The sequence below is a fragment of the Cervus canadensis genome, chromosome 19 (assembly GCF_019320065.1).
Source record: "Cervus canadensis isolate Bull #8, Minnesota chromosome 19, ASM1932006v1, whole genome shotgun sequence".
NCBI classification, from domain to species: domain Eukaryota; kingdom Metazoa; phylum Chordata; class Mammalia; order Artiodactyla; family Cervidae; genus Cervus; species Cervus canadensis.
This window is the reverse complement of record NC_057404.1, coordinates 28,055,654-28,080,589: the sequence shown is the minus strand read 5'-3', so window position 1 is coordinate 28,080,589 and position 24,936 is coordinate 28,055,654. Positions and strand designations below refer to the sequence as shown.

Sequence of the window (24,936 nt, the reverse complement as noted above, 5' to 3'; positions counted from 1 at the left end):
TCCAACTGAGCTACAAGGGAATCCTACGGCGAGGTACCAAGATTTCTCGTCCACCGCCGAGGCGTTCCCTCGTTGGTTTGCGCACCATGGCCTTCGGGAGGGCGGACATCCCCTTAAGACACGACTGGCTCAAGCCGACGTCGCTCTGCTGTGAGCTGCTGAAAGTCAGTCAAGTCAAACTGATCTCGCGGGGAGCACGGTTCCTGTCGGAACCTGTGATTGGCTGCGACTAAGGGCCGGGCCGCGGGCGCGCCTCCTCGTGAAGCGTGGGTTGGTTGGAGCTGCCGTCAGTCAGCGGGAACAGACTTCCCCTCTCTATCTGGCCCACTGCGGGCGAAAAATTCTCAAGAATTTCCAGCAGATTGAGCCAGTGGCTGTTCTAACTGCTTCCTCAGAGATTGAAAACATCGGAGAAGGCAGTCTTATTTACAGAAAACCCCTCTCCCGCCCTCCATTAGCTAATTGAACATTTTCCAGGGATATTGCCATCACGAGGTAAGAGCTTGGAGAGTGCACTTCATTTATGTGTTAACCGTTTATATTATTTACAGGAGGGGGCACGTCCCATTGCTCCCCACCCGCGGAATGGAGAGTAAACGGGTTCCCCAGGGAGAGGAGGGGGAATGTCGGTTTAATTGCTCCAGCCCCTTCAGTGCATGCCCAGCGGTCAGTGTCTGGGTTCGCTGTGCGCAGCTTTCTTCCGTTTCGAGGTCTGGAGCAGCATGTCGGGGCGGGGCCCACCTCGGCTGAGCCACCCGCTGCTGGCATTTTCTGCGGAGATTTTACGTTCTGCCTGAACTCGGCCGGAAGGCTGGAGGCTCCTGCCCGCGAGTGTGCTGGACCGGGATGGCAGGAGGGAATGGAACTTGGAAGGAACCCTGGCTGGCGTGCTGCAAGTCCATAGGGTCGCAAAGAGTCAGGCACAACTGAGCGACTGAACTGAACTGATGGACAAGAGGAAGGGGCTCGCAGCCCGCGCTTCCCTTCAGCGAAGCCTCGAGTCGCCCACCCTCAACCAGCGGGCGGGAGGATGCTGCGAGTGTCAGCGCCTCCTAGCCGCTGCAGCGGCGGTCGGGCTGAGGGAGACGTGGCGACACCCGGAATCTGTACGCAGCGAGGGTGGTTGAGAGGCGGAGACAGGGCGGCGGAAAGTGCTGGAGGGAACCCAGCCATCTGCACTGCTCGCGGACTGCGCCGGCGGGAGGGTGTGCTTTCTGCCGTGTTTCGCCCTGGTCATTCATCTGTCACGGCCAGCCAGCCAACTGGCTGGACCCGAACTGTCCAAGGGTGAGCTTTTCGGGGGATCGGAGCAGAGAAAGATGCAGAGCCCTGGTTGCTGTCGATCTGAGGACGTGGGTTTTGCTTTGCCAAAAGAGCACTGTAATCTCAAGGCCTTCTGGCCCTTGATGTCTTTTTTAGCAGCCGCTGTCTGTAGATTAGAGATTTCACGGGAGGTGACAAAGACGAGACTCCGGGTGGCAATAGACAGGGAACTTGGGTCTCTAAAGCTCCACCTGCCTTTCCGAGCTTCAGACTGGAAATGTGCAGCAAGGCCTCTTCAGTCTTTTGCACCCTCTTCGCCTGTACGGAGGAAAGAATGAGGTTGTCGGCGGTTTCAGAATGAGTAACTAAGGTGACAGATTATAATGGTCTTGAAAGATAACAGTGGTGTCTTAGCCTAGGGAAAAAAACACTACACTGTGTAATAAAATATATCAGTTATAATTTTTCAAGATTTTATTTTTCTTGCAACCTTAGTTACTTTCTATTGACCACCAACTCAAGCACCTACTTGACTAGAATCTTAAGAGGAAGGAAGAGGGGAAAGATGTTAGTGATGTAGCATAGAATGTAAAGGAAAATTCTCCTTTTAAAAAAAATATTTAAATTTACTGAAAATTTAATGTATAGATGTCAACATTGTATTAGGTGCTATAGAGGAAATGAAAAATACACACCTTATACTTAGTTGTTCTGGAAAATTCTTCTTAAATGAATGTTTGGAACATGGTTCTGTGAGTTGTATCCATGTTAACTAAAATGTTTTAAAAAATATTTGTGGAATTAGAATAATGAATACTTTTCATTGCTCCCTTGTTCTTTTCTCTGTTTGCACATCTAAACATATGTTCAGGTCAAACATAAGGGGAGTCATTCGGGGTTTCTCTTGCTGGTTTTGTTTTTTCCTTCATTTAGACCAGTACATTTTCTTTCCCTTCCTCCTAGCAGGGTATTGGTAAAGAGGATACTGGAGTCCAAATTTCCTGAGATACATTCTGGAGGTTTCCATAATATTTGAATTTATTGGGATAAATTGGTTGTTTTTTTTTATAGAGTCATTAAAGAAACATTTTAAGAATATTAAAATTACCTGTGTTTTCACTGTGGAAGTTATTGATAATGAAGATACCTGAGTACCACTTTATAATGGGTAGATATGAATACTTCCTTAAACATTTTTGCTAGAAATATAAAGCTAAGCAGGTTTGAGCTGTACTGATCCTTAGAACTCCTGAGTAATTTTGGCATGTACTTAACATGACATCAATAAACTGCCCTTTTGACCTGCTTTCAGCAGTCAAGAGCAGTTTAACTCAAATCCCAAGTGCACGCTACTGCCAGGGACCGTGAGTGCCTCCCCCTTCCAAAAATACATTTGCCCAGCTCTGAGGTATTTAAATCATTGCAGGATTATAAAATTGGAATAAGATCAAAGTATAAAATTGGCATAGTAGTCTTGTAGAGGTATATGTGGCTTTTCTTCACCACTACCACTATTATTTTTAAGTGAAGTGTATACCTCAGAAGTTTACCAAATGCATTTTTTCCTTTTCCTGATGCTTTTACCTGAGATTTCCTACTCTCAGGCTGTGGCTTTTTACCAGCACTCTTTTGTGGAATCTCAATGCCTACTCTTGTGGACTCTCAACTTATTTCATTTAACCCTCTTTTCTGAGAGTCCCCCTGCTAGTCAATATTAAATCAGGAGTCAACTTTGTTCAATAGAGTTCTGTGTCAGAATCTGATACTTTAATCAGATTAACCAAAGCATTGAGTCAGAGGAAGATGAAGGCTTGGTCACACAAATGAATGTGAAAAACGAAAGTGTTTTTGCTCGTAGAATATGGTGTGCTGCGTAATGTGTTCTTGGACTCTTAGTTCATTTAAATTTTGCTTTGACATTTTGTGTCTTCAAATGGCTTTCAAGCAGAATTATTTGTGCCCTTTGATTCTTTTGGGTTATTTTGACTTTCAAAGATTGAATATAACAGTTAAAAGGAAAATAAGCTAGCCTTGATGTCTGATTGAGAGACCAACATAAAGGGTTCCTGAATAACTATTTTTGGCTTGCAGAATGATAAACACAAGCCAATTTTGAATTCAGCTGACAGTAAAAATATTTTTTAGGTATTTATCAATTTGTTCTCAGCTCTTTCTGTTATAAAGAACACTGATTTTTTTTTTTTAAGACTTTTGTTTTTTCCCCCACGTTACAAATTCTACCTGCTAATCAGTGTCTAATCATTTCCATGTGCATCTGGAGAGCTAGGGGAGGGGAGTGGCAATAGTGGCTGATTGGTAGTTTGAAGCTTTGAAGGAAAGTTCATGATGTGTAAGATTAATTCAGAGTTGTTAATTAGCTTGGGAACAAAGTCCTCTTTGAACTGTTTCCTTGGGAACATGGAGATTAGTATGATTTCGTTATAGTGCATTTTGCAAAGGAGATGGAATCACTTCTTTAGACACTCCCTTGCTTGCATAAATGATGCTGACCTAGTTTTGTAAACTGGTGAACTGGGTTATGCTTCATGTATGCCAATAGCCGATAATATGCCTTAAAGTAAATATTTTCCTGTGACTATTCTGCTTACTTTCTGAGATGATTGTGCAGATAAGGAATGAGGAAGGAGGCCAGGTTGAAGACTGATTTTAGTTTATGTAGGCTTAAAGAAACTGCTTAACCTGCATTTTTCATTCTTAAGTAATGTTTACAGTAGATGCATATTGCCTAATGTGAATGCAGCTCTGTTCATTTGGAGGAGAGAGTGAGAAATGACAAGAGTATCCTAGAAGAGCTGCAGGGAAACTATTCAGTATTTATTAGTTTGTAATTCTAGAACTCTTGTTCAAAGTATGCGTGTGACTGCAAAATGACCCAAGGCTGAGTATGGTATACATGCTTTCAGATTGAAGCCAAAAGAATAATAGTACTTTGCTAATTTCTGGTGTACTCTTCGAATGTGAATGTTTTCTGATAAACATTTAAAGTTTTATTTTTCCTATAATGCAAAGCTGCTTTGTGAATTATCTCCATCAAGAATTAGTTCTCTTACTTGCAAGATGGTATTACACTTTGAAAGTTTTCTACAAGTTCAACTTTATTTGACACAGTTTTTGTTTTTGAATAAAATACAACCTTCAAACAGAACCAAAGGAATAAATTTCTCTTTTTATTTTGGTAATGGAATGCATTGTTTCTCTTTGATACTTGATAAAGAGGTACTGTGTCTCCTCCGCCCCCAATAATGCAAAAGAAGTGAGTTTCAGACTTTAATACATGATGTTAGCTAAAAGGCCAAGAAGGAGCAATCTCCTAAGTCTTTCATGACCTATTAATTATTTGGAAGGCCATCTTCATTCTAAATTCTGAGAAGGCTGCACTCATATGTCTTCCATTGCTTAGATATACAAGGGCGTTCTTTGGAACCGCATCCTTCTCTTTTACTTCTTTTTACTTACTAAAAGGGCTAATGGTTCTTCCTATACATAACTAGACTGATTTCCAAAAATTTATTTGAAAATGATTGTTTAAAATCTGTAATACATTTTCTTATAGATACACTCAAGCTGGGCTTTTTGTGTGTGTATGATTGTGCCTTTTGGGGAGATACATTTTTTTTCAAATCCATTTCTTATAGAGAAATAATTCAAACATACAATTAAGAAAAATATGACACCTGTATACCCTCCACTGGCATTATCAAATCTTGATATGCTATTTTTTCAAGTTGGTTTTTAATTCATAAAGTAATAGAATGAAATACTTTGGAGATGAATTTCTGTTTAAACCTTATTTGTATGGCAAACTGCCAGCAACACAGTCCTTCCTGCAGGGGCATAGGAATTCTCCTAGCCAACAGCCAGGGGAGGCATTCGGATGAGCCGCAGATGTTAATGTAAATGCATAGATCGGTGGCTCATAGAAAAGACTGCTTGTCATAAATGCAGTTTCCCCTAATCCCTGAGATCACACACATCAGAACTACTTTTTCTTTGTGCCTCTGGTGGGTGTTTGCATGAGCCAGTTTATTTTAACCAGAGTAATAGAGTATGTAAAGTTCAATATGTTGAGAAGCCTTAAAACAAACAGAACTGATATCCTAGATTGTATCTATGCTAAAACTTGGGCACTCCCTCAGTACAGAACTATCTTAATGTTAGGTAGTTAGAATAGGAAAATGGAGTTCAGATTGGCGGTGACTAAAAGACAAGGAAGGGAAAATCCCAGAAAGTAGAACAAAGGAAGGTCCGAGGACCAGAATGAGGACCTCAGGTAGAACAAACAGCACTCCTGGCTAGCCCAGTTTACATAGGGCAGTCCTGGGGGCAGGAGGGAAAAACATAAAAAGAGGAGCTAAAGGGCTGGGGGGGTGGGGGGTGTCTCTCTTTCTCTTCTCTTTGTGTCTTCTGGGTCGGCATGTGCTCACGCCTTGAGGATGTATTTTCTTTTATTTTCTAAATAAAACTGAGCTGTAACACGGAACTGAAACACTGATCTGTCCGAGAGCTGAGACACTGTCTATCCGAGGGCTTTAATGTCCATCGCTTCAAATTTTTATTGTGATGAGACAGAACCAAGGAAATTACATACTCCCATGACAATAAATATTCTATTAACCAGTTTTTTTTTCTAATTTCTACCCCTGTAAGAGACTTTGTTATTGTTAATATTTGCTCCACCTTTTCTTCAGAGCAATGAAGTTGATGAAGGGAAGACTATTTATTTACACCTGTTTTCTATATTCTCCCTAATCAAAAGTGTGGGCCTTCCAGAACTGCAGCTTGGCATCACCAGGGAGGTGGTCTGAAATATGGCATCTCAGGCACCAGCTGGCAGACTGAATCAGAATCTACATTTTAACAAGATCCCCAGGTGTTTGTAGGTTAAAGCTGGAGAAGCACTTGTTCTATGTGATCTGTGCACACTGTCAAATTTTTATAAACACTGAGTGGGTGGGGTAGGTAAATTGATTCATTTTTGAACCACTATTCTCAGGGGTAGGCTGTTAAGTGCCACTTTCTTTACAGACTTCATTCTTGGTAATATCTAATGATATATCAGTTGTAGTTGAAATTACTGATGGAGTGTCTCTGTCTCTCTTTCTACTCAGTTGCATCATTTTTCTGGAAGGCATCCCATTATTGTTCCATTGAACTTTCTCTCATTCCCGAGCCGTCTGGAGTTATGTCAACAGCTGCCTTACTTACTTTGGTAAGAAGCAGTGGGAACCAGGTGAGGAGGAGAGTGCTGCTCAGAGCCCATGGGCTGCAGGTGACACCCACGTGCCATAGCTCCACTTCAGAGCCGAGATGGTCTCGCTTTGATCCTGATGGTAGCGGCCGACCAGCCACCTGGGATAATTTTGGCATCTGGGATAACCGCCTAGAGGAGCCAATTATGCTGCCGCCCAGCATTAAGTATGGCAAGCCAATTCCCAAAGTCAGCTTGCAAAACGTGGGCAGCGCATCGCAGATTGGCAAACGGAAAGAGAATGAAGACCGGTTTGGCTTTGCTCAGCTGACCAATGAGGTCCTGTACTTTGCGGTGTATGATGGCCATGGCGGACCTGCAGCGGCTGATTTCTGTCACACCCACATGGAGAAATGCATCCTGTACGTACAGTGATATAATGACTTTCATTCTTTGTAGTTTGCTTTATCTTTCCTGTTCAAACTTTCACCTTTTGGCTGAGACAGCCACTGTTAAGGTAGTTATTTGACTGCTTTCATACTATTGTTTTATGAACAAGCAGTAGCTCAAGCATGCTATTAATTGCTGATGTGTATTACCATTTCAGAAATGAGTATGTTTTAACCACTCTCTTGGTGAGAGCACTGACCAGAATCTAACAGCACTTGTAATCATTTCAAGGGAATTCACATAATAAAGTACATGATCTCATGTACTCTGAGAATCTATGAGCACTTACTTCTCTCAGTGCATGGCACTTAGTGCTTCAATAAATAGTAATTATTCTTTCAAGTGGTATGAATAGCTTTGAATACTTGTTGAAAATAGCGTTAGATGATTGGCAAAAACATGCGGAAAATGCTTTTAATGAGGGTGTTTTGGAGCTGTTTAAAAAGTTTATTTACAGCAGTCAATATTAACGTTTTTTTGAGGATCATACTACTGGAATTAAAAGAGGGGGAGAACATGTAACAGTTACGACCATGTGACTGTTCTTCCTAAGCATAGTTATTCGTACTGTTCATCAGTTGATTTATGTATATTTTGCCTTACTCCACGAAGGAACTCGGTGGCTTAATTTAATATAAAAGAACTCTTCACCTCTCAGGATTGTGATGGTGAGGATTAATATCTTTAGACTGGAGACTTAGGTTTTTATTTTATTGTTTTTAGAACTTATCCCTGGGCCTGATCCTTTCTCAATTTGATTTATTAATATGTGGATCTTAAGCATCTGAAAGGCTTCCCGGGAGGCTCTAGTGGTAAAGAACCCACCTGCCAATGCAGGAGACTTAAAAGAGATGTGGGTTGGATCCCTGGGTCAGGAAGATTCCCTGGAGGAGGAAATGGCAACCCACTCCAGTATTCTTACTTGGAGAATCCTATGGACAAAGGAGCCTGGTGGGCTTTGGTCCATATAGTTGCAAAGACTGAACAGCATCTGAAAGGCAAACCTGGGACGTCCATTGTATGGAATGACTCTGCTCGCTGGAGGGACCAAGAGGAAGGTGGGAAACCTATTGTAAAGTGATTGGCCTCTTTTTTTCTCTCCCTGAAGGGATTTGCTTCCTAAGGAGGAGAACTTGGAAACTGTGTTGACCTTGGCTTTTCTAGAAATAGATAAAACCTTTGCAAGGCACGCCCACCTATCTGCTGACGGTAAGTAAAACAATCTCATTCCTTAAAGTCCTGGGGAATTTGGGGTAAGAAGGAAACAATATAAGCTTTTCAGGGGTGGGAATTTTAATGTTTATTGTAAGAATGCTTACATTGAAAATGACTTTTTAAATAATCATTTTAAATGTTGTTTGGAATCCAAACTAGGGGTAGTGTCTCACATTTAAATGAGACATATTAGAGGTTGTTTTAGAAACTGAAGCTCCAAAATAGATCTGATGTTGAATTTTGATTTTAAAAAAGATTAAACATTAAAAAAAATCTGATTGTTCATTTTATGAACAAGATGCCTGTACTATGAAAGGGTTTATTGTTTTTGTTTTTTAGAGGAATCTGATGAACGATTACTGAAATTTGCTACAGGGTAATCTCAGAGAGTAGTTGTCCAGACAAGAAAATTGCTAGTTGGTCCTCAAAAGGACAATGGTTAATATGTACTACTTTGTGAAATTAGAAGGAAGATATTTTTTCTTCCACTTCTTAAAAAAAGCTTGATCTTGCAGCTTTCCTGTGGTAACTAGTTGACATTTTTGTTTTTATTTGTTAAACACAAGGGTATGACAGCTGAATTTTAGAATTTGTGTACTGGATGCCCTTATATTTTGAAAGAAAAATGTCTCTGATTTTGGCTAAATTTTTTAAAACCATTTCGTGAAAATGTAGCTAATGTTTTCTAGTTGGCTGGCCCCCAAATTTATTGCTCATAATTTTTGAACACCTCTATAGCAAACCGTTAAAATGTGTGCATATACACTTCATAACTGATTTTAAAATGAATCATGCAATAATATTCATCTGTCTTTTGTTCATCCTCTTGTTTGCTACTGCTGCTAAATCACTTCAGTCGTGTCCAACTCTGTGCGACCCCGTAGACAGCAGCCCACCAGGCTCCTCTGTCCCTGGGATTCTCCAGGCAAGAACACTGGAGTGGGTTGCCATTTCCTTCTCCAGTGCACGAAAGTGAAAAGTGAAAGAGAAGTAGCTCAGTCGTGTCCGACTCTTTGCGACCCTATGGACTGCAGCCTACCAGGCTCCTCTGTCCATGGGATTTTCTAGGCAAGAGTACTGGAGTGGGGTGCCATTGCCTTCTCCCTTGTTTAGAGGAGGTCAAAGCTCACCACAGCAATGTTATCTTTGTAATTTTCAGTTGGAGTGTGTAGGGCTGGAAATTCTCCCCATTTTGCAGATAAGGAACTGAAACTCAGAGAAACAGAAAAGGTCAGTTGGAGAGCTAGGGCTGGGATTTTCCTGGCACCCACCGTGGCCTCTCTCATGGGCATGTTTAATGATGTTTAGGATGACTCTAGGATGGCTTCATTTGCCATCTTAAGACATTTTCCTTCTCTTTTTCAGTACATTTATCACTGTCATACTTCTCCGAAAAACTTTAGAGTCCACTCTCATTGTTCAAGGATTTATTTTCTCATTTGTAGATTACTTAGGTCCATTCTCTCTTTTTCATTCCTTTGGACGTTTTCCCCCTTCCAACTGGCTCCTGAGCTTGTGAAAATAGGAGTTGAGAGAGGGTAGATTTTAGCATAAGATTCTATTCTTGTTCCTAATGGGTAAAACATACGAAGGTGAAGAGGACATTAAAACACTTTCTTATAGTTTTATTTTCATAACTCTGAATATTGGTATGCTCTTATTTCATTTATAAGCAGGTCGGCTGTATCTCACACCATGAAGTTTATCGGCTGTAGTGCAGGTGGTATGCCCCAGCTGTTGAGTAAACAGGTAGAGCTCACTGGGCAAGGTTTTCAGAAAGGAATGTTCAAGTATATCTTGGAAATGTGGCCAAAAATAAAAAACCAATAACCTTTCATGGGTGTAGTCAGCCCTTTTGTGCAGGATCTAATTGATAAAAATGCTTAAAACAGTGATAGATTTAGTTTAAAATGTGAGAGGACTCCTTTCATTTATGAAATAATAAATTACAGTTAAAGGGAATTTTGAATTTAGGGAGAGAATTGATCTAACTTGCTATCTTTTTTTTTTTTTTTCTAACTTGCTATCTTAAAAGAAATTTTCTACAGACACCTTTCTCACATAAATTTAGCAAAGGAATGAATAAAATAGTTCTTCATTTCTAATAATTAAATGAAAATGTATTCATTTAAACATGGTTCCTCTGTCATAATTTTTGAGTTAATGATCTCAGAACTTTCATAAGATATTCTAAAGTTTATTTTTCATTTAATGGCAATTTGCTTAAAAGTATAATGGAGCATGACAGAATGATGGTTAGCATACTACTAAAAGAAAAAGAAAGGGTCTATTATGACATTGTCCTTCTTGAATCTTATTTTGGATGTATTCTTATGGGTCAATTAGTCTCCGTGGTTTTTTTTTTAAATAAGTATTTTGAGAACAATTTTGAAATTTATTCTTAATCAGTTGCCAGGCTTTCAAAGATTTCAAAAATTGGCTTTTGATATTTGGGGTTTATTTTATCAAATATACTAAACTTTTCAATTTGTGGATTTAAAAATAACACATACCACTTCAGATTTCAAAATTATTATTTAAATTAAAATTTCTTTTTTTTTGACTTTTTAGTAGAACTGAAGCAGTATCAGTATTATAAGAGTAGATAATATTCTTTTTGGCATAGCTGTGGGTAGGACCAGTGCTAGTTATATAAAGTTGTGAAGAAGCGCAGTTTGCCCTCTCCAATTTCTTTCACTTTTTCTTTTAGCATCAGCTCCATTTGTCCTCACTGAACCCTTTTTGTGAGCAGCGTGAGGGTAGGGACCATGGCTTATTCATTTTTGAATTTCTAGTGTTCAGCATCCTGCATAGAGCCTGAAAAATACTCAATAATTATTTGGACTAAACTGATCTCCATTGCTTACCCTTTATCACTGAAGTAATTATAACTTATAACTTGACTATCCTATAGCCAATTTAACTAAATTATTTAATGTATATATTTTAATGTGTTACCACTTCTGGGGGTATTTGAATTTTGAGTAAGGAAAGCTGAAAAGAGATTGGGTAAACCTCAGGAATGAATCACTAATGGTGGAATTTCAGGTGGTGTAAGAGTGCCCCATGTCATACTATTAGCTTTCTCAAAAGAAAGTGAAAATAATAAGGCGAAAATAAAACGTACTCATCTTTTTAAGACTCTCATCTAAAGCTGTCATATCTGCATAAAATACTTCAAGCTTTCTCATTAGCATTTAAAATATTTATTATTTCAGTTTTAAATGAGGGTAGTTTGAGGAGAATAAAATCAGAATACTGTTTATCAAGAAACAGCCCTTAAGAAATTGCTGGCTATCTATGTTGATTTGTTGTAGATGCATTTTGAATTTACCCTTATTTACAAATAGCTAATTTCATCATCATCTTTGAATATTTTGTATTCATTTTATACCAGTCATGTGTATTTTTACAACTAATGAAATCAGCCAGTAAGTTCAAATGATGTCTGTCCCATTAGTTTATTGTTTAATGGACAAACGGTCACTTAAACCAGATGGAAGAAAATTTAGATGATATCCTATATATCCGATAAACTCTTCGAAGTGTTTCTAGATTACTTAAGATTTGAAAGCAACAAAGCTCCCCAAGAGACAAATGGATCAAAGAGAGAAGATGCTCTGACGTTCAGAGTGGGAGACGTTGGTGGCAGTATTGTGAGTCTTGTTGGAAACTTCCCTGCTCTTCGTATTATTTGATCTCTTTATGGAAGGATTAAACTAAAAAATAACCAATATGAGAAATGCAATGTGTCTGATTACCCTTGTTATGTTGGAGGCAGCCAAAAACAAAACAATAGGGACAGCGTTGGAGAGATACTCTTATTGTGCTGTTACTGCTTCAACTCGTTCCTCTGATTTAGTGTTTATGATTCATACATGTCTAGAACATCATTTTGGTAAATATTGTAACTATATTTGTTTATCCATATTGTTGACACAGTTGAATGATTTCTGGGTGGGGGAGGTTATACTTTGAAAAGTACAGCTTGATTCTTTATGTTGCCATTCAAAATCTTGATCATTTTTTCTTTTGATATATTGACTTGCAACACTGGGGGAAAGAGAGAGCTGCAGAAACTCCCATTTTATGAATTACATAAAATTGTAAACATTCTTTAGCACTTAAGAGCCTTACTAGCTTTTATCTAAACAATTAAATTAATCATTCTATTCAGGAAATACTGTCTAGATCCTAAAATCCCTGCATTTACCAATAACAAATAAGCTACTCCTTGTATCTGGTATAGGAGGTGCTTTGATTCCTTTTGATTTATATTTTAATCCTAGCAATTTGGTAGTATCCGGTAGTTTACATCCTTTCTAGTATGCTTGTCAGATACGAATGATTAAGTACTCTACCCGTGAATTTCCCTTTTGTTACTGGGACAATTCTGATATTGATACCAAACATATTTACAGTGTATTTTTTTCAACTCAGTAAAGGTACTGATTTACTCTTCAAGATGAATTGGCTGAGTCTGTGTGTATGTCACCACATATGTGTCTTGGTGCACATACATTTGGATATGGGTTTTCCTACCTTGGAAAGACACAAAACTAAGAAGTGTTATTCTGTGATGAAGAAAACAGACTCAACTACAAAATACCATCAACTTGGTCAAACTGAGTTTTGGAATCATTGACTTGGCATCTCCTGGAATATTATGTAATTTGCTACTGAAAATTTCACCAAAATAAAAACCCTTCCCCTTATTTTGCAGCTCTTTCTCTACCCTCCCCTGTGTTACAGGTTTGTAATGTTTGAGCACAATTCCTGGGTGAATTTCCTATTTGCCTCTGTGCGTGTTATTTGTGGCAGAGAACTGTGCCTGGTCAGCAGCTCTAGACCTGGAGCCCGTGGACACTATATGCTGGGCTTCAGTGGAAAGAGAGATCTGCTTAATTTTGTCCCAGGTGAAGGAGTCCAGCGGTTCCTAGCCTGGACTACTGGAAGGTTCCCACATCCTCTTTGTCCCATTAGTTGAGATGACTTGCAGTAGAAAATGTCCAGTGAGTGTTAAGAACTTATTGAAAGATGTCTTAGTTTTATAATTTTATTGTTAAGGAAGAAAGTGAGAATTTTTACTCCCATGTTAAATGTTAAATGAAACTAAATGCTGATTTATATTTATATTCTTAGATGCTTAGCAAACCAGAATCAACTGTTTAAAAAACTTTCCCATAAATCCTGGGATTTTGGAACTGTGAAGTTGGGTTGGTTAAAAACTCAAACTCTTTTAAATATCTAGGTGGCAGAGCCATGGATTATAATCCTAAATGGCTAAATTTGAAGTTTTTCATTTATGAAGTGTTAACTCTTTTGAGGTAGCCAATTAAAAAACACTCAGGAAAAAAAAAAAAGCTGCTTGTTACATTTTAAACAAAGGAGAGGAGCATTAAACTCCCTGAACAAGTAGCATCTGAGTAAATGCCTGTGTTTCTTACCAGGCTCTTCTAACCATTTGAAAAGATTACAGTGGTTCAACTGTAAAGATTCCCTTATATAATGTTTTATGAAACTCAAAACTTAACGTTTGTAATATAAACATCACTGATACTTAACACAAAAACTTTTGTGTTATACAATGACAATATATAATCTACTTTAGTATTGCCACAGTGATATTACTTTGGCACAGCAGTTCCAAAATCAAGAGATAAGTGGGAAGATAGTGCAACTATAAATGCTACTTCTCAGTAAATTCAGCATGAATATAGGAGATTAAGCAGGGTTTATTCATTTTTCCCCCCATTTTTACTTTTCTGATTAAAGCAGGCATTTTAATACATTGATTGGAAAATATATACATATATATCTTTCCAAATGCATTACTGCTGTTTTAAAAATTTCCTTAAAAAAATTGGAAAGAATGAGCCTCAATCAGTCAATAGCATTTCATTTTTCTTAAATCTGCCTTTGAAGTCAAAATCATTTTTAGGTGATCACCTGAATATTTTACTTAGATGCTTTAAAGAATTAACCATGTTACTGAAGATAATACCTGCTTTAACTGTTATCTTTTTAGATTTTTTTCAATTTGCTTTACTTTTTAGTCTACTTTCACAGTATTCTCTCTTTGACAAGGCTCAATGCACCCTCAAAAATTTCAACAAGTAGTGGCGAACTTAGGGCAGACAATTTAGAATAAACTAAAGAAAGATGCAAAAATGCACTTTGAATTGGATGAAGGAAACAGCGATGACCTCAGGCCAAGCTACATATAATTTTGTTATTGGTCAGGGAAAATTAACATTCTTGGAATGCTCTGGGCCCAGGCTGTGACCACAGGAGCAGCACTTGGCAGTACTTTTCCTGCATTTGGGTACAGACTGATTGTTTCAGATCCTGCTGGAACCAGAAGTGTGAACTATACCAAGTTTATGGGAAACTAGAATGAATTTCATTCCCTGCCCTCCAGATTTTCTCCTAATATAATGACGGCTGTAACTTTGTTTTACATCTGGGGAGGACAAAGATAATCAAGAAAAGAATGTGAACCTTTAACCATTTTAGGATTTCTTTTTTTTTTTTTTTTGGTGAACATTTGTAAAATTAAAGCAGTTATAGAAGGAAAGAATATAAAATACAGTTCTTAAAGAGCCAATGAAACACTTGACATATCTTGCTTAGCCTATTAATTGATAATACTTCCATAGGATGGGGGTAGAAGAAAAAAGCTGAGTGTGTAGATTATAGAAAAGTTGGCTTGCCTAAATGGACTCTGTAGACCTAAATCACTCTGCCTTATTAGCCAATCTAATTAAAATGTAATACTTTTAATCCTGACACCTGATGTACACAAAAAGATGTCAGAATGATAAATTCAAGTGAGTTCTACTTTATGTAAATAGAAGCCATTTTGAAATAGTGATGCATTTTTACCAGATTAGGTTAGCAGCTTTTTCTGTTTGCATAGAGCCTTGTTACTGAATTAAATACTTCTTTTTCTGCATGCTCTTACTTCCATAGTTCATTTGCATTTTATTTGCATAGCTCTAGTTAAATTAGAATGATACATTTCAGCATTAGTTTAACATGCCTGTGTTTTATTTTGTAATAAACATTCCAGATCCAATCATTTGATTGTCACTGATTTGTACTGTTCTTCATCATTTGCAGCAACACTTCTGACCTCTGGGACTACTGCAACAGTAGCCCTGTTGAGAGATGGTATTGAACTGGTTATAGCTAGTGTTGGGGACAGCCGAGCTATTTTGTGTAGAAAAGGAAAACCCATGAAGCTGACCATTGACCACACTCCAGAAAGAAAAGATGAGAAAGAAAGGTAACACATCCATTGATCCATCTATGAGGATGATATGTATATCGTTCAAAATAGAAATAAAACCTTGCATTTTAAACTGACTTCATGCTTAAGTTTAATCCTTGGTTTTCTGGGTATCACATCATAGTCTTTTTTTTTTTTTTGACCAGGATTAAGAAATGTGGGGGGTTTGTAGCTTGGAATAGCTTGGGACAGCCTCACGTGAATGGCAGACTTGCAATGACAAGGAGTCTCGGAGATTTGGATCTTAAAACCAGTGGTGTGATAGCAGAACCTGAAACAAAGAGGATTAAGGTAAGAAAAGACTTGCAGAAATGTTGTGAAGTAATTAGCCTCCAACTAATAAAAAAAAAAAAGAAAGAAAGAAAAGACTTGCAAACACTTGCTACACAGGCAAGGAATGAACACAGGATTGTTTCCAGCCGCAGGCTTTCTTGGAAGCCTTAATTGAAGCCTGTATGACTTCTAAAAAAGAAGTGATTAATGAAAGGAAAGATAAACTTTTCAGATAAAGTAAGATACCACTTTCCTGGCTTTATGTATGATGAAGTGTTGGCTTTGTTTCATCCTGCTATGGAATTTGGCTGGAAGCCTGGTTTTACCTCCCTTCCTCACCTGCACCTCATCCTTCAGCATCACCATCATTTGGAAGCTATCCTGACTTCCCTTTTCTACCAAACCAGAGAATCACCCCACCTCTCTTTCAGGGACATCTTCTGCTTGCTACTAATCATTGTCCCCCTTATACTACACTTCCCCCAGCATACACCTAGTGGTGAACTGATACTTTACCTATACAATTCCCAGCCTGCTCTAGTACCTCGCACACTGTATATGGGGGTAGGCTCCCAATAATGGCAGCAAATGATTATTAATTTATGGAACAGTTTTATGTCTTATAGATATCCCACTTATGTTCATTTCATCTAACAAATACTTATATAGCAGTTTACAATGTGTTGGACTCTGTTCAAAATAGCCACTCCTACCCCATTTAATAGAGAAAACAAATCTGGAGCGTATACAGTTCAACTTACCTATGTTTTCCCAGCTGAAAAATAGAGATGGGCTTCACACCCAGGAGGTCTGGCTTCAGAGACTCTTAGCCATTATATTAGGCTGCCTCTCAGCATTTAGCTATCTGGCTTCTTCCTCCATGGTGTTACTAAATAAATGTTAGGTTTGTCCTCCATGATTGATGCTAAATGTTGCTGTATTTGCCCTAAATGCAGGCCTGTTTTCACTCTGTTTGTCTGTAAGTTCTGAAACACAGATGACTACTCTGTAAACAGATAAAAATCACTGAATTATGAAGATTATTCTAAGGCCAAGTCTAGTTTGTAATTCTATACATTTGGTTCTGATTGCAGCTACATCATGCTGATGACAGCTTCCTGGTCCTCACTACAGATGGAATTAACTTCATGGTGAACAGTCAAGAAATTTGTGACTTTGTAAATCAGTGCCATGATCCCAATGAAGCAGCCCATGCAGTGACTGAACAGGTAACAGCAGAGCTTCTGCTAGACAAATCCCGAAGTGGGGAGGAGAGGACAAAGCCAGGTGCAGGTCCTGGTGCAGCCAGGAGGGGCCGCCACTGTCTGGAGCTTTCTTTGAAATCATGTGTTTTAGCTTTCAGTATTACAGTAAAGTTTACACTTGACCCCATAGTATTAACAATTAAAAAAATTTTTTTGGCCGGTCTCCCAAGTAGTTAAGTAAAATTAATCTGTCAAGAAAACGAGCTATGTTTATTTTTGGCTTTGTACCTATCTTGAAATGTTAGTAACATCAATAGTAAATTATAACAATAGCAAGTACTATATGTCAGACACTTTTCTGTTTATGTGTATTTAACTCATGTAATCATCACAGTAACCTTCTGAGGTTACTAACTCACTCTTAGGTTAGAACTAACTCTTCTTTACAGAGGAGGAGAGCAGAGGCACTGTCACATTCCAGAACTGGGCTTCAAACCCAGATAGCTGAGCTCTCAGTCCAACCACTAGATCATTTTAAACTAGACTGCTCCATGTAAATATCCAATATGAAAACACTATGGTTAAAAAACATACACTATGGCATAATCAACTTCTTGTTTTTAAAAATGGGTACGTGAAAACAAATACAAAAAGGTATATGGATGAGTTGTATGCCAGTGTGCCAATTAGAGCTAAAATTTGGAAGCTAGATAATATTCAGTGTAAAAAAATGTAAAATTTCCATGTTTTAATGTTCTGTTTGGATAGATAGCTCTTCTAAGTTCTAGCCATCACTAATCATTAGAGGCACATTTTAACTCATACATACAGCTATTTTTGCATTCCCAATTTTTACATTTGCAATCGGGGAGCCAAATTTGGTCCAAACTTTTAAGTGCTAACATTTGGAATTAAGACGTAAGATCTTACTTTAAAAGCATTATTTACTTGGAAACAGATGGATAACCATGAGTTATTCACTTGGTAAGTATATATGCTCAAATTAAGAAACAGCCCAATTGTTGTGTATGACCACTTCTTTCTTAATTTCAACCACTTGTCTTAGATATGTATTTTCTAACTTACCAGGGCATACTATCCCTCATCTGAGTACTATTACTCATTTAATACTTATCATAATCAACTAATTTAGTTTACATTCACTTTTCCATGTTTTAGAGAGAGCTGTATAATAAACATTCTGTATATATCTGTGCTTATCTATTGCCTTCAGATATTACTTTCTTAGGTTAAATTCATCAAAGCAAAATTGTTAGGTAAAAGAATATACAGCATTCTGAAGCTTTTAATAAGCTTGCCAAATTGCCCTCCACAAATACTATGCATGTTATACTTTTCACTAGCATGTTTTATAGTCTGTATTTCTCCAAATTCTTATCATAGGTAATGTCTTGCCAATTGATAGGTGGAAAAATCAAATTTTAGTGTTTTAAATTTGCACCTTTTTTCTTTGTTAGTAAAGCAAGCCATTTGCACAGGTTTACTAGCCATTTGTATTTCTTGTCTGTGTATAGCTTTTTTCCCCATGATCTTATAGGCATGTTTGTGTTCATGGTTATTGTAAGAACTTCCTATGTATTAAGTTTATTAGTACTTTGTCTAATATTGCAAATACATATTTTTTTTATCTTCTTATTTGTTTGTAAAACTTAAAAAAATTTTAGAAGGTTTTTATATCACATATTTTTATCAATCCTTTCCTTCTAGTTTTGACCTCAGCCTGTGAGGTCTTTTGAAGTACATTTGCTGTTAAATATAATCCCAAGAACTCTTATTTTTTTTTTTATTATTTTTTCTCTTTTTTGTTTTTTAAATTATAAAAGTGTGATAACACATTTACAGAAGACTTGGAAAATTCAGAACAAAGTTACATATATATATATTGCAATTTTTTTCTCAATTAGATAAGTTAAGATTTTTAGTTGAAGTTTCAATATCAAAGTCTCAAAAAGTAATAGAATAAATAGACAGAAAAGTAGAAGGATATAACAGACCTGAAAAGCACCATGAACCAATTCAACATAATTAAGATTAATACAATTTTTACACAACAGCAACAAATTCTATTCGAGTTCCCATAGACTATAAACCAGGAGACACTGGAAATATCCAGAAATGTAAAAACAAGGTGCACAAATTTCATGGTCTAAAGGTATTAAAATCATACAGAGTCTGTTCTCTTATCACTGTGGAATTATACTGACTGTATCATTTGCTGTTTGCATTTGTTCCTAAAATTGACTTATAATTCTACTGTAGGAAGTATGAAGTAAAGTTGCTCAGTCACGTCTGACTCTTTGCGACCCCATGGACTGTAACCTACCAGACTTCTCCATCCATGGGATATTCCAGGCAAGAATACTGGAGTGGGTTGCCATTTCCTTCTCCAGTAGGAAGTATAAGTGAAAGTGAAGTCGCTCAGTCGTGTCCGACTCTTTGCGACCCCATGGACTGTAACCTACCAGACTTCTCCATCCATGGGATATTCCAGGCAAGAATACTGGAGTGGGTTGCCATTTCCTTCTCCAGTAGGAAGTATAAGTGAAAGTGAAGTCGCTCAGTCGTGTCCGACTCTTTGCGACCCCATGGACTGTAACCTACCAGACTTCTCCATCCATGGGATATTCCAGGCAAGAATACTGGAGTGGGTTGCCATTTCCTTCTCCAGTAGGAAGTATAAGTGAAAGTGAAGTCGCTCAGTCGTGTCCGACTCTTTGCGACCCTGTGGACTGTAGCCTGCCAGGCTCCTCTGTCCATGGGATTCTCCAGGCAAGAATACTGGAGTGGGTTGCCATTTCCTTCTCCAGGGGAATCTTCCTGACCCAGGGATCGAACCCGGGTCTCCCGCATTGCAGGCAGATGCTTTAACCTCTGAGCCACCAGGGAAGCCCAGTAGGAAGTATAGTTTCTGCCAATTTTCCATTTTCTATGGACCATAATAAACTCTTATAGTTTTATATCTTTGTATACTTCCATTTCTTTTTAATTTTTTAAAGTTTGTTTATTTGTGGCTATGTTGGGTCTTCACTGCTGCACACAGGCTTTCTCTAGTTGCGGTGAGCAGGGCCTATTCTTCATTGCAGTGCATGGGTTTCTCATTGGGGTGGCTTCTCTTGTTGCAGAGCACAGACTCTAGGTATGCAGGTTTCAGTAGTTGCAGCACATAGGCTCAATAGTTGTGGCTCATGGACTCTAGAACGTATGCTTAGTAGTTGTGGCAGATGGACTTAGTTGCTCCGTGTTATATGGAATCTTCCTGGACCAGGAATTGAACTCTGGTCCCATGCATTGGCAGGTGGATTCTTATCCACTGTATCACCAGGGAAGTCATCCATTTCTTAGGTTATAATTTCTTTAAGCTAAATTCCTAGAAGCAGAATTGCTAGCTAAGAGCTAACACTCTCTGAATCCTTAACCTTTCATTCAGTTCAGTTCAGTTCAGTCACTCAGTTGTGTCCGACTCTTTGCAACCCCATGGACTGCAGCATGCCAAGCTTCCCTGTCCATCACCAACTCCCAGAGCTTGCTCAGACTCATGTCCACCGAATTGGTGATGCCATCCAACCATCTCATCTGTGTGTAACCTTGCATTAGTCCCAATGCTAAATGCTTTATGTGTATTTTCTTCTTCAGGAGCTACATATCTTATACCTTATTAGTTCACTGGTACAATTTGCCAAAACTGCTACAGTGGTATATACTTTGGGTCATTAGTTATCCTATCACAATCTAAAAAACTATGGGCATTGATCTGGGGAAAGAATCACAAATTACTGTGAAATAACTTGTAACTGTGTGTTAAACCAGTTTGGCCTTCCAGGGAAAGGCTGATTTCTTTTTGTACAGATCCTGATTTCCATTTCATTTCTTCCTTCCTGCCATACCTTGCAGGCAATACAATATGGTACTGAAGATAACACTACTGCAGTAGTAGTGCCTTTTGGTGCCTGGGGAAAATACAAGAACTCTGAAATCACCTTCTCATTCAGCAGAAGCTTTGCCTCCAGTGGACGATGGGCCTGATTGCTTGCTGGGACTTGGAGTTTCTGTGCAACAGTTTTTCACTGAGTGTATCAAGAAACTGATTAGATTTAAAAAGTCAACTGTAAGTGGCGACCCTAGAAATCACTAGACCAGTACATAAATCAACATAAACTTAGTAACCATCTACATAGTAGTTTTTCATAAGTACCTGTGATATTTATGTTCTGCTAACTGTATATACTCAGCATAAATATGTGGAATTCAGATACTGTGAGTGAGCCTCTGCGTTGAGTGAGCAAATGAAACATGGTTTTGGTATGCTTGCTGAGTGTTAAATTTCTAATTTTTAAAACTTTTAGGCAGCTGTGAGCTTCTTTTGATCATTTCTAATCTTGATTCATTTGACCAGGTTCTTGCCTTCAAGTTCTTCAAAACTAGTCAATATTTTGACGGCTACTCAATGTGTTATCTGCAAGTGTTTACTATATTTTGTATTCTGCATCACTTACTGGTGAACTTAACAATACAAAAGACATTAATTCGGCTAACATGACACTGTTAAACTGTATACATATGTACCACAGTGCACTTACATATTTCAGCTGTGCCACCAGCTCTCTCCTATGTGTGCTGTTCTAAGTTGCTTTAGTCATGTCTGACTATTTGTTCCCCTGTGGACTGTAGCCCTCCAGTCTCCTCTGTCCATGGGATTCTCCAGGCAAAAATGCCTGAATACGTTGCTATGCCCTCCTCCAGGGGATCTTCCTGACCCAGGGGTCAAACCTGCGGCTCCCGCATTGCAGGCAGATTCTTTACCTCTGAGACGCCAGGGAAACCCCAGGTCTCTCTTGCCCACACTCAATTCATTCCTGTTTTTCTGTTGCTAATATATAGCTGTGACTATTCATTCATATCAGAAAAGAATGTCCAATATAAGAGTTCTTTGGTCAAAGCTATACAAAGTACATCTGATAGTATCAGGTATTTTGTATGAAGTTTCTATTTGTTATCTCTAATCCCAAATTTTGTGTTTTGTAATAGTCTGTTTATATCACTTTTTGTATACAGTAAGCAAGTCGGATAATTTGTCCTTAAAGATAATCCCACATTGATAATTGCTACAGACATAGCTTGAAGTTTATGTCTTCTTTTTCTAAGACTCATAAAGAATAAAATCTTAAAGCATTATCTATTTCAGCTTGCTATGTAATTTAGGGGTATAAAACTATATTTCCTTATATACGTGTATAAGTTTACTGTTAAAATGTGAATCCCTGAATATGTGTATGGAATTATATCAGCAGTTTATTTCTGCAGACAGTGTAAATTTGTTATGTGTAGGTGTATGTACATGTGTATATTTTGGACTAATGGAAAATGAAAGGGAACAATCTTTCATAGCTCCTTCACCAGTTAGCTGTATATTATTGATACATTTATCTCTAAGGACTCTTGACAAACTGAGGGAAGTTTTATAGTGGAGAACCAACAGTTACTGGCAGATAGGTTAAAATTATTGTAGGAGATATTTTGTAGTAGGTAACCTATGTGGAAAAAGCTAGGAACAGAACCAGCATGTTGAAGCTACATTGTTATAATGGTAATTTGCATATAAAATAATAGGGTGTGAGAAGAATGCTTAAATGTTAAGAAAGATGTGGAGTTTTGTTGTAGAAACAAAGGAAACGCCAAAACTTTAAAACTGATATGATTTAAACTCTTAACTTTCTGGTTGATGTTTTTTTCTTCTTTAAGTTTTACTCAAGGCTTATTAGAAGGAAGAGGGCACAATATATTCACATCTTCTCACCTTTTTGGGAATGGAAGAAAATAATCTTGAGCTTTCCTGTCTGTATTAGTTAGGAATTTTCCTTTGGAAAAAAGTGGTATGGGAATATTTCAAGTTTTTTTTTTTTTTTCTTTCAAGGAAGTTTGGTAAAAGAAAGGAAAATATTACAGGAAAGAATATGGTCTTCTATTTATTGCCTGGAAAATGAGGAACCAAAGTGGTCTAAGAAGGCTGGAAAACTTTCTCGCTTTTTCTGTGTAGGGTCCTGTGACAGAAACATGGAGGCTACATTTAGGAGTATGAAGGGTTTCCAAACTAGGAAGCTAACAGAAACTCTGAAGCACAAGATGACCTCCTAAAAATGTAGGTTTTATTTTTGTTTTGAATTCTTCACTTTGCTATTCCTCTCTGTTGTTTTAAAAAAACAGGGGTGGGAGTGATGTCAAGTTCAGAGGTTTAAGAGTCACTGATCCCATTGGGTGGATTGCCAACTGTGACAAAGAATTTGTAGACTACATAGGCCTTGGTCTGGGATAGAGTTTGCTCTGATCCACCTGAAAGTTTTTAAAACCTGAAACTAGTCAGCTTTGACTACAGCATAAAAACACACTGATGTTTGTTTTTTAAGCCACAATGTTGAAGTATAACTTTTAGATTATTATAACCCATAAAAGATAAGCATACATGTATTAGGCTTCTAAGTCTATTACTGAAAATTATGCAAATAATGGAACAAAAGGACTGTTCTAAATAGTTTTTTTAGTTATAACTGTGAATTTGCCATGTGGCTATTACCATGTGGGTATTGGTATGGTGTAAATTATATTAATGTAATTAAACTTAAATCAATCATATTTATGTTTGCCTTTCATTTATATGTAGTATATAAATCATCTTTCTAAAATGTGTTGCCGAACTATTTGCCATCATTGATTTGGCAAAATATTCTGAAAATCATTGTGATTTTTTACAAGTATAAATTAAGTACCTTATATATTCAAGTGTAAATGGAATCCTGCTTTCTATCAACCATTTGCTACAGACCCTTGTGTTAAGTGCTTCAAAGTTTTATGCATTTTTTCCAGAGAAAAAAAGAGTTTTGGTGGAATCAGTTTTGAACTTCTATACTCTATGATGGGAACATTTCTCAAGTTCCATTTAAAAAATTACTTACTTTGAAGAATTGTTAGCATGTAATTTAAATAGAAATTATTTTTTCAAAGTTGAATTTTATTTTTTTAATGAATCTTGGCAGAGAATGAGTAGGCCTATGTTAACTTTTCAATATCTAAAACAGGACACTTAGTTTCCTTTCAAAGAATGGACAGGATTAAATTTCATGATAATATGACAGACAATAAGAAAATGCTCCAAGGTGGGGTGGGGGAAGGGATAGTTAAAGTTTAGTATTGAACACTTAAACACAAATACTCACTTGTATTTTCCTTTAGCACTTCAGTTTTTCATATACCTGCATCTGTGAAAAGTGACATAAAATCTTGGTTGGGTTACATTTTACTGTATTTATTAGATTCACTTCTCTGGATGAGTTCAACAGAAATAAAAAGTCATGTCTTTAGAGGCCAAACTGTGATGGTCTGCCTGTTGCTTTTGGCATCTGGAATGAGACCGCCTGACTCTCTGGCAGCTCCCCTTGGTTGTTAGATTGTTGAAACAATCCGTTGATGGTCCTATTGAGCGTTCCAGGCTGTGAAATCATCATGTTGTTCCATCTCCAAGAATGACTCATCCTTCACTGGATCCCTGTACAGAGCTGTGTCCCAAATTATGTTCTGCCGGAGTGCTCTTGTGTACATTGGTTTTATAATTTACTAAAGTACTATTTGGGTGTATAGCACTTCTGTAGTATGTTGATGTAATCGCTGCTTTGACCATTGTTTTGAAAGTATGAATTAGAGTGACTGTAAGCATACTAAAATCATATCACAGTGTTTAAAACATTTAAAGTACATGCATTAAACACTTTTAAAATCCAACTGTGTTTGTTTGGCATCCACATGCTCCAATATTTATTATGTGGCCCTATGAACACTGATATAAAGGAGTCAATGAATGATTGGAAATTTTTTAGCAGCCAAATTCTGCCTGTTTGCAAAACTAACATGAGAATCTTTGAAAATATTATATACACTTATATATTCAAATCTTTTTTATTTGATTTAAAATAAGATTTGTCTCTTGCATGTTCCTCATCTAAAATATTTGTTGGTACATC

The 24,936-nt window shown here is 37.7% G+C and overlaps 1 protein-coding gene across 2 annotated transcripts; it reads left to right on the top strand.

Annotated features, from left to right (window-relative positions):
* Positions 1–291: 291 nt before the first annotated feature.
* Positions 292–24,683, top strand: PPM1K (protein phosphatase, Mg2+/Mn2+ dependent 1K). Of its 2 annotated transcripts, none has more exons than XM_043438401.1 (7): positions 292–495; positions 6,393–6,894; positions 8,031–8,131; positions 15,260–15,425; positions 15,575–15,719; positions 16,796–16,930; positions 20,819–24,683. In XM_043438401.1, the coding sequence occupies exons 2-7, from the start codon at positions 6,467–6,469 to the stop codon at positions 20,948–20,950; spliced, it is 1,107 nt and encodes a 368-aa protein (XP_043294336.1). In that variant the 5' UTR covers positions 292–495; positions 6,393–6,466; the 3' UTR covers positions 20,951–24,683. The 2 variants fall into 2 exon arrangements, with proteins under 2 accessions (XP_043294336.1, XP_043294337.1); XM_043438402.1 differs by lacking the exon at positions 292–495 and adding an exon at positions 629–1,287.
* The last annotated feature ends 253 nt before the right edge of the window (positions 24,684–24,936 follow it).

Bases quoted from the DNA above. Each gene is read 5' to 3' on its own strand.
- PPM1K (XM_043438401.1), top strand. From the start codon at position 6,467: ATGTCAACAGCTGCCTTACTTACTTTGGTAAGAAGCAGTGGGAACCAG. The intron at 6,895-8,030 runs GTACGTACAGTG...CTCTCCCTGAAG, and splicing joins CACATGGAGAAATGCATCCT to GGATTTGCTTCCTAAGGAGG. The intron at 15,426-15,574 runs GTAACACATCCA...TTTTTTGACCAG, and splicing joins AGAAAAGATGAGAAAGAAAG to GATTAAGAAATGTGGGGGGT.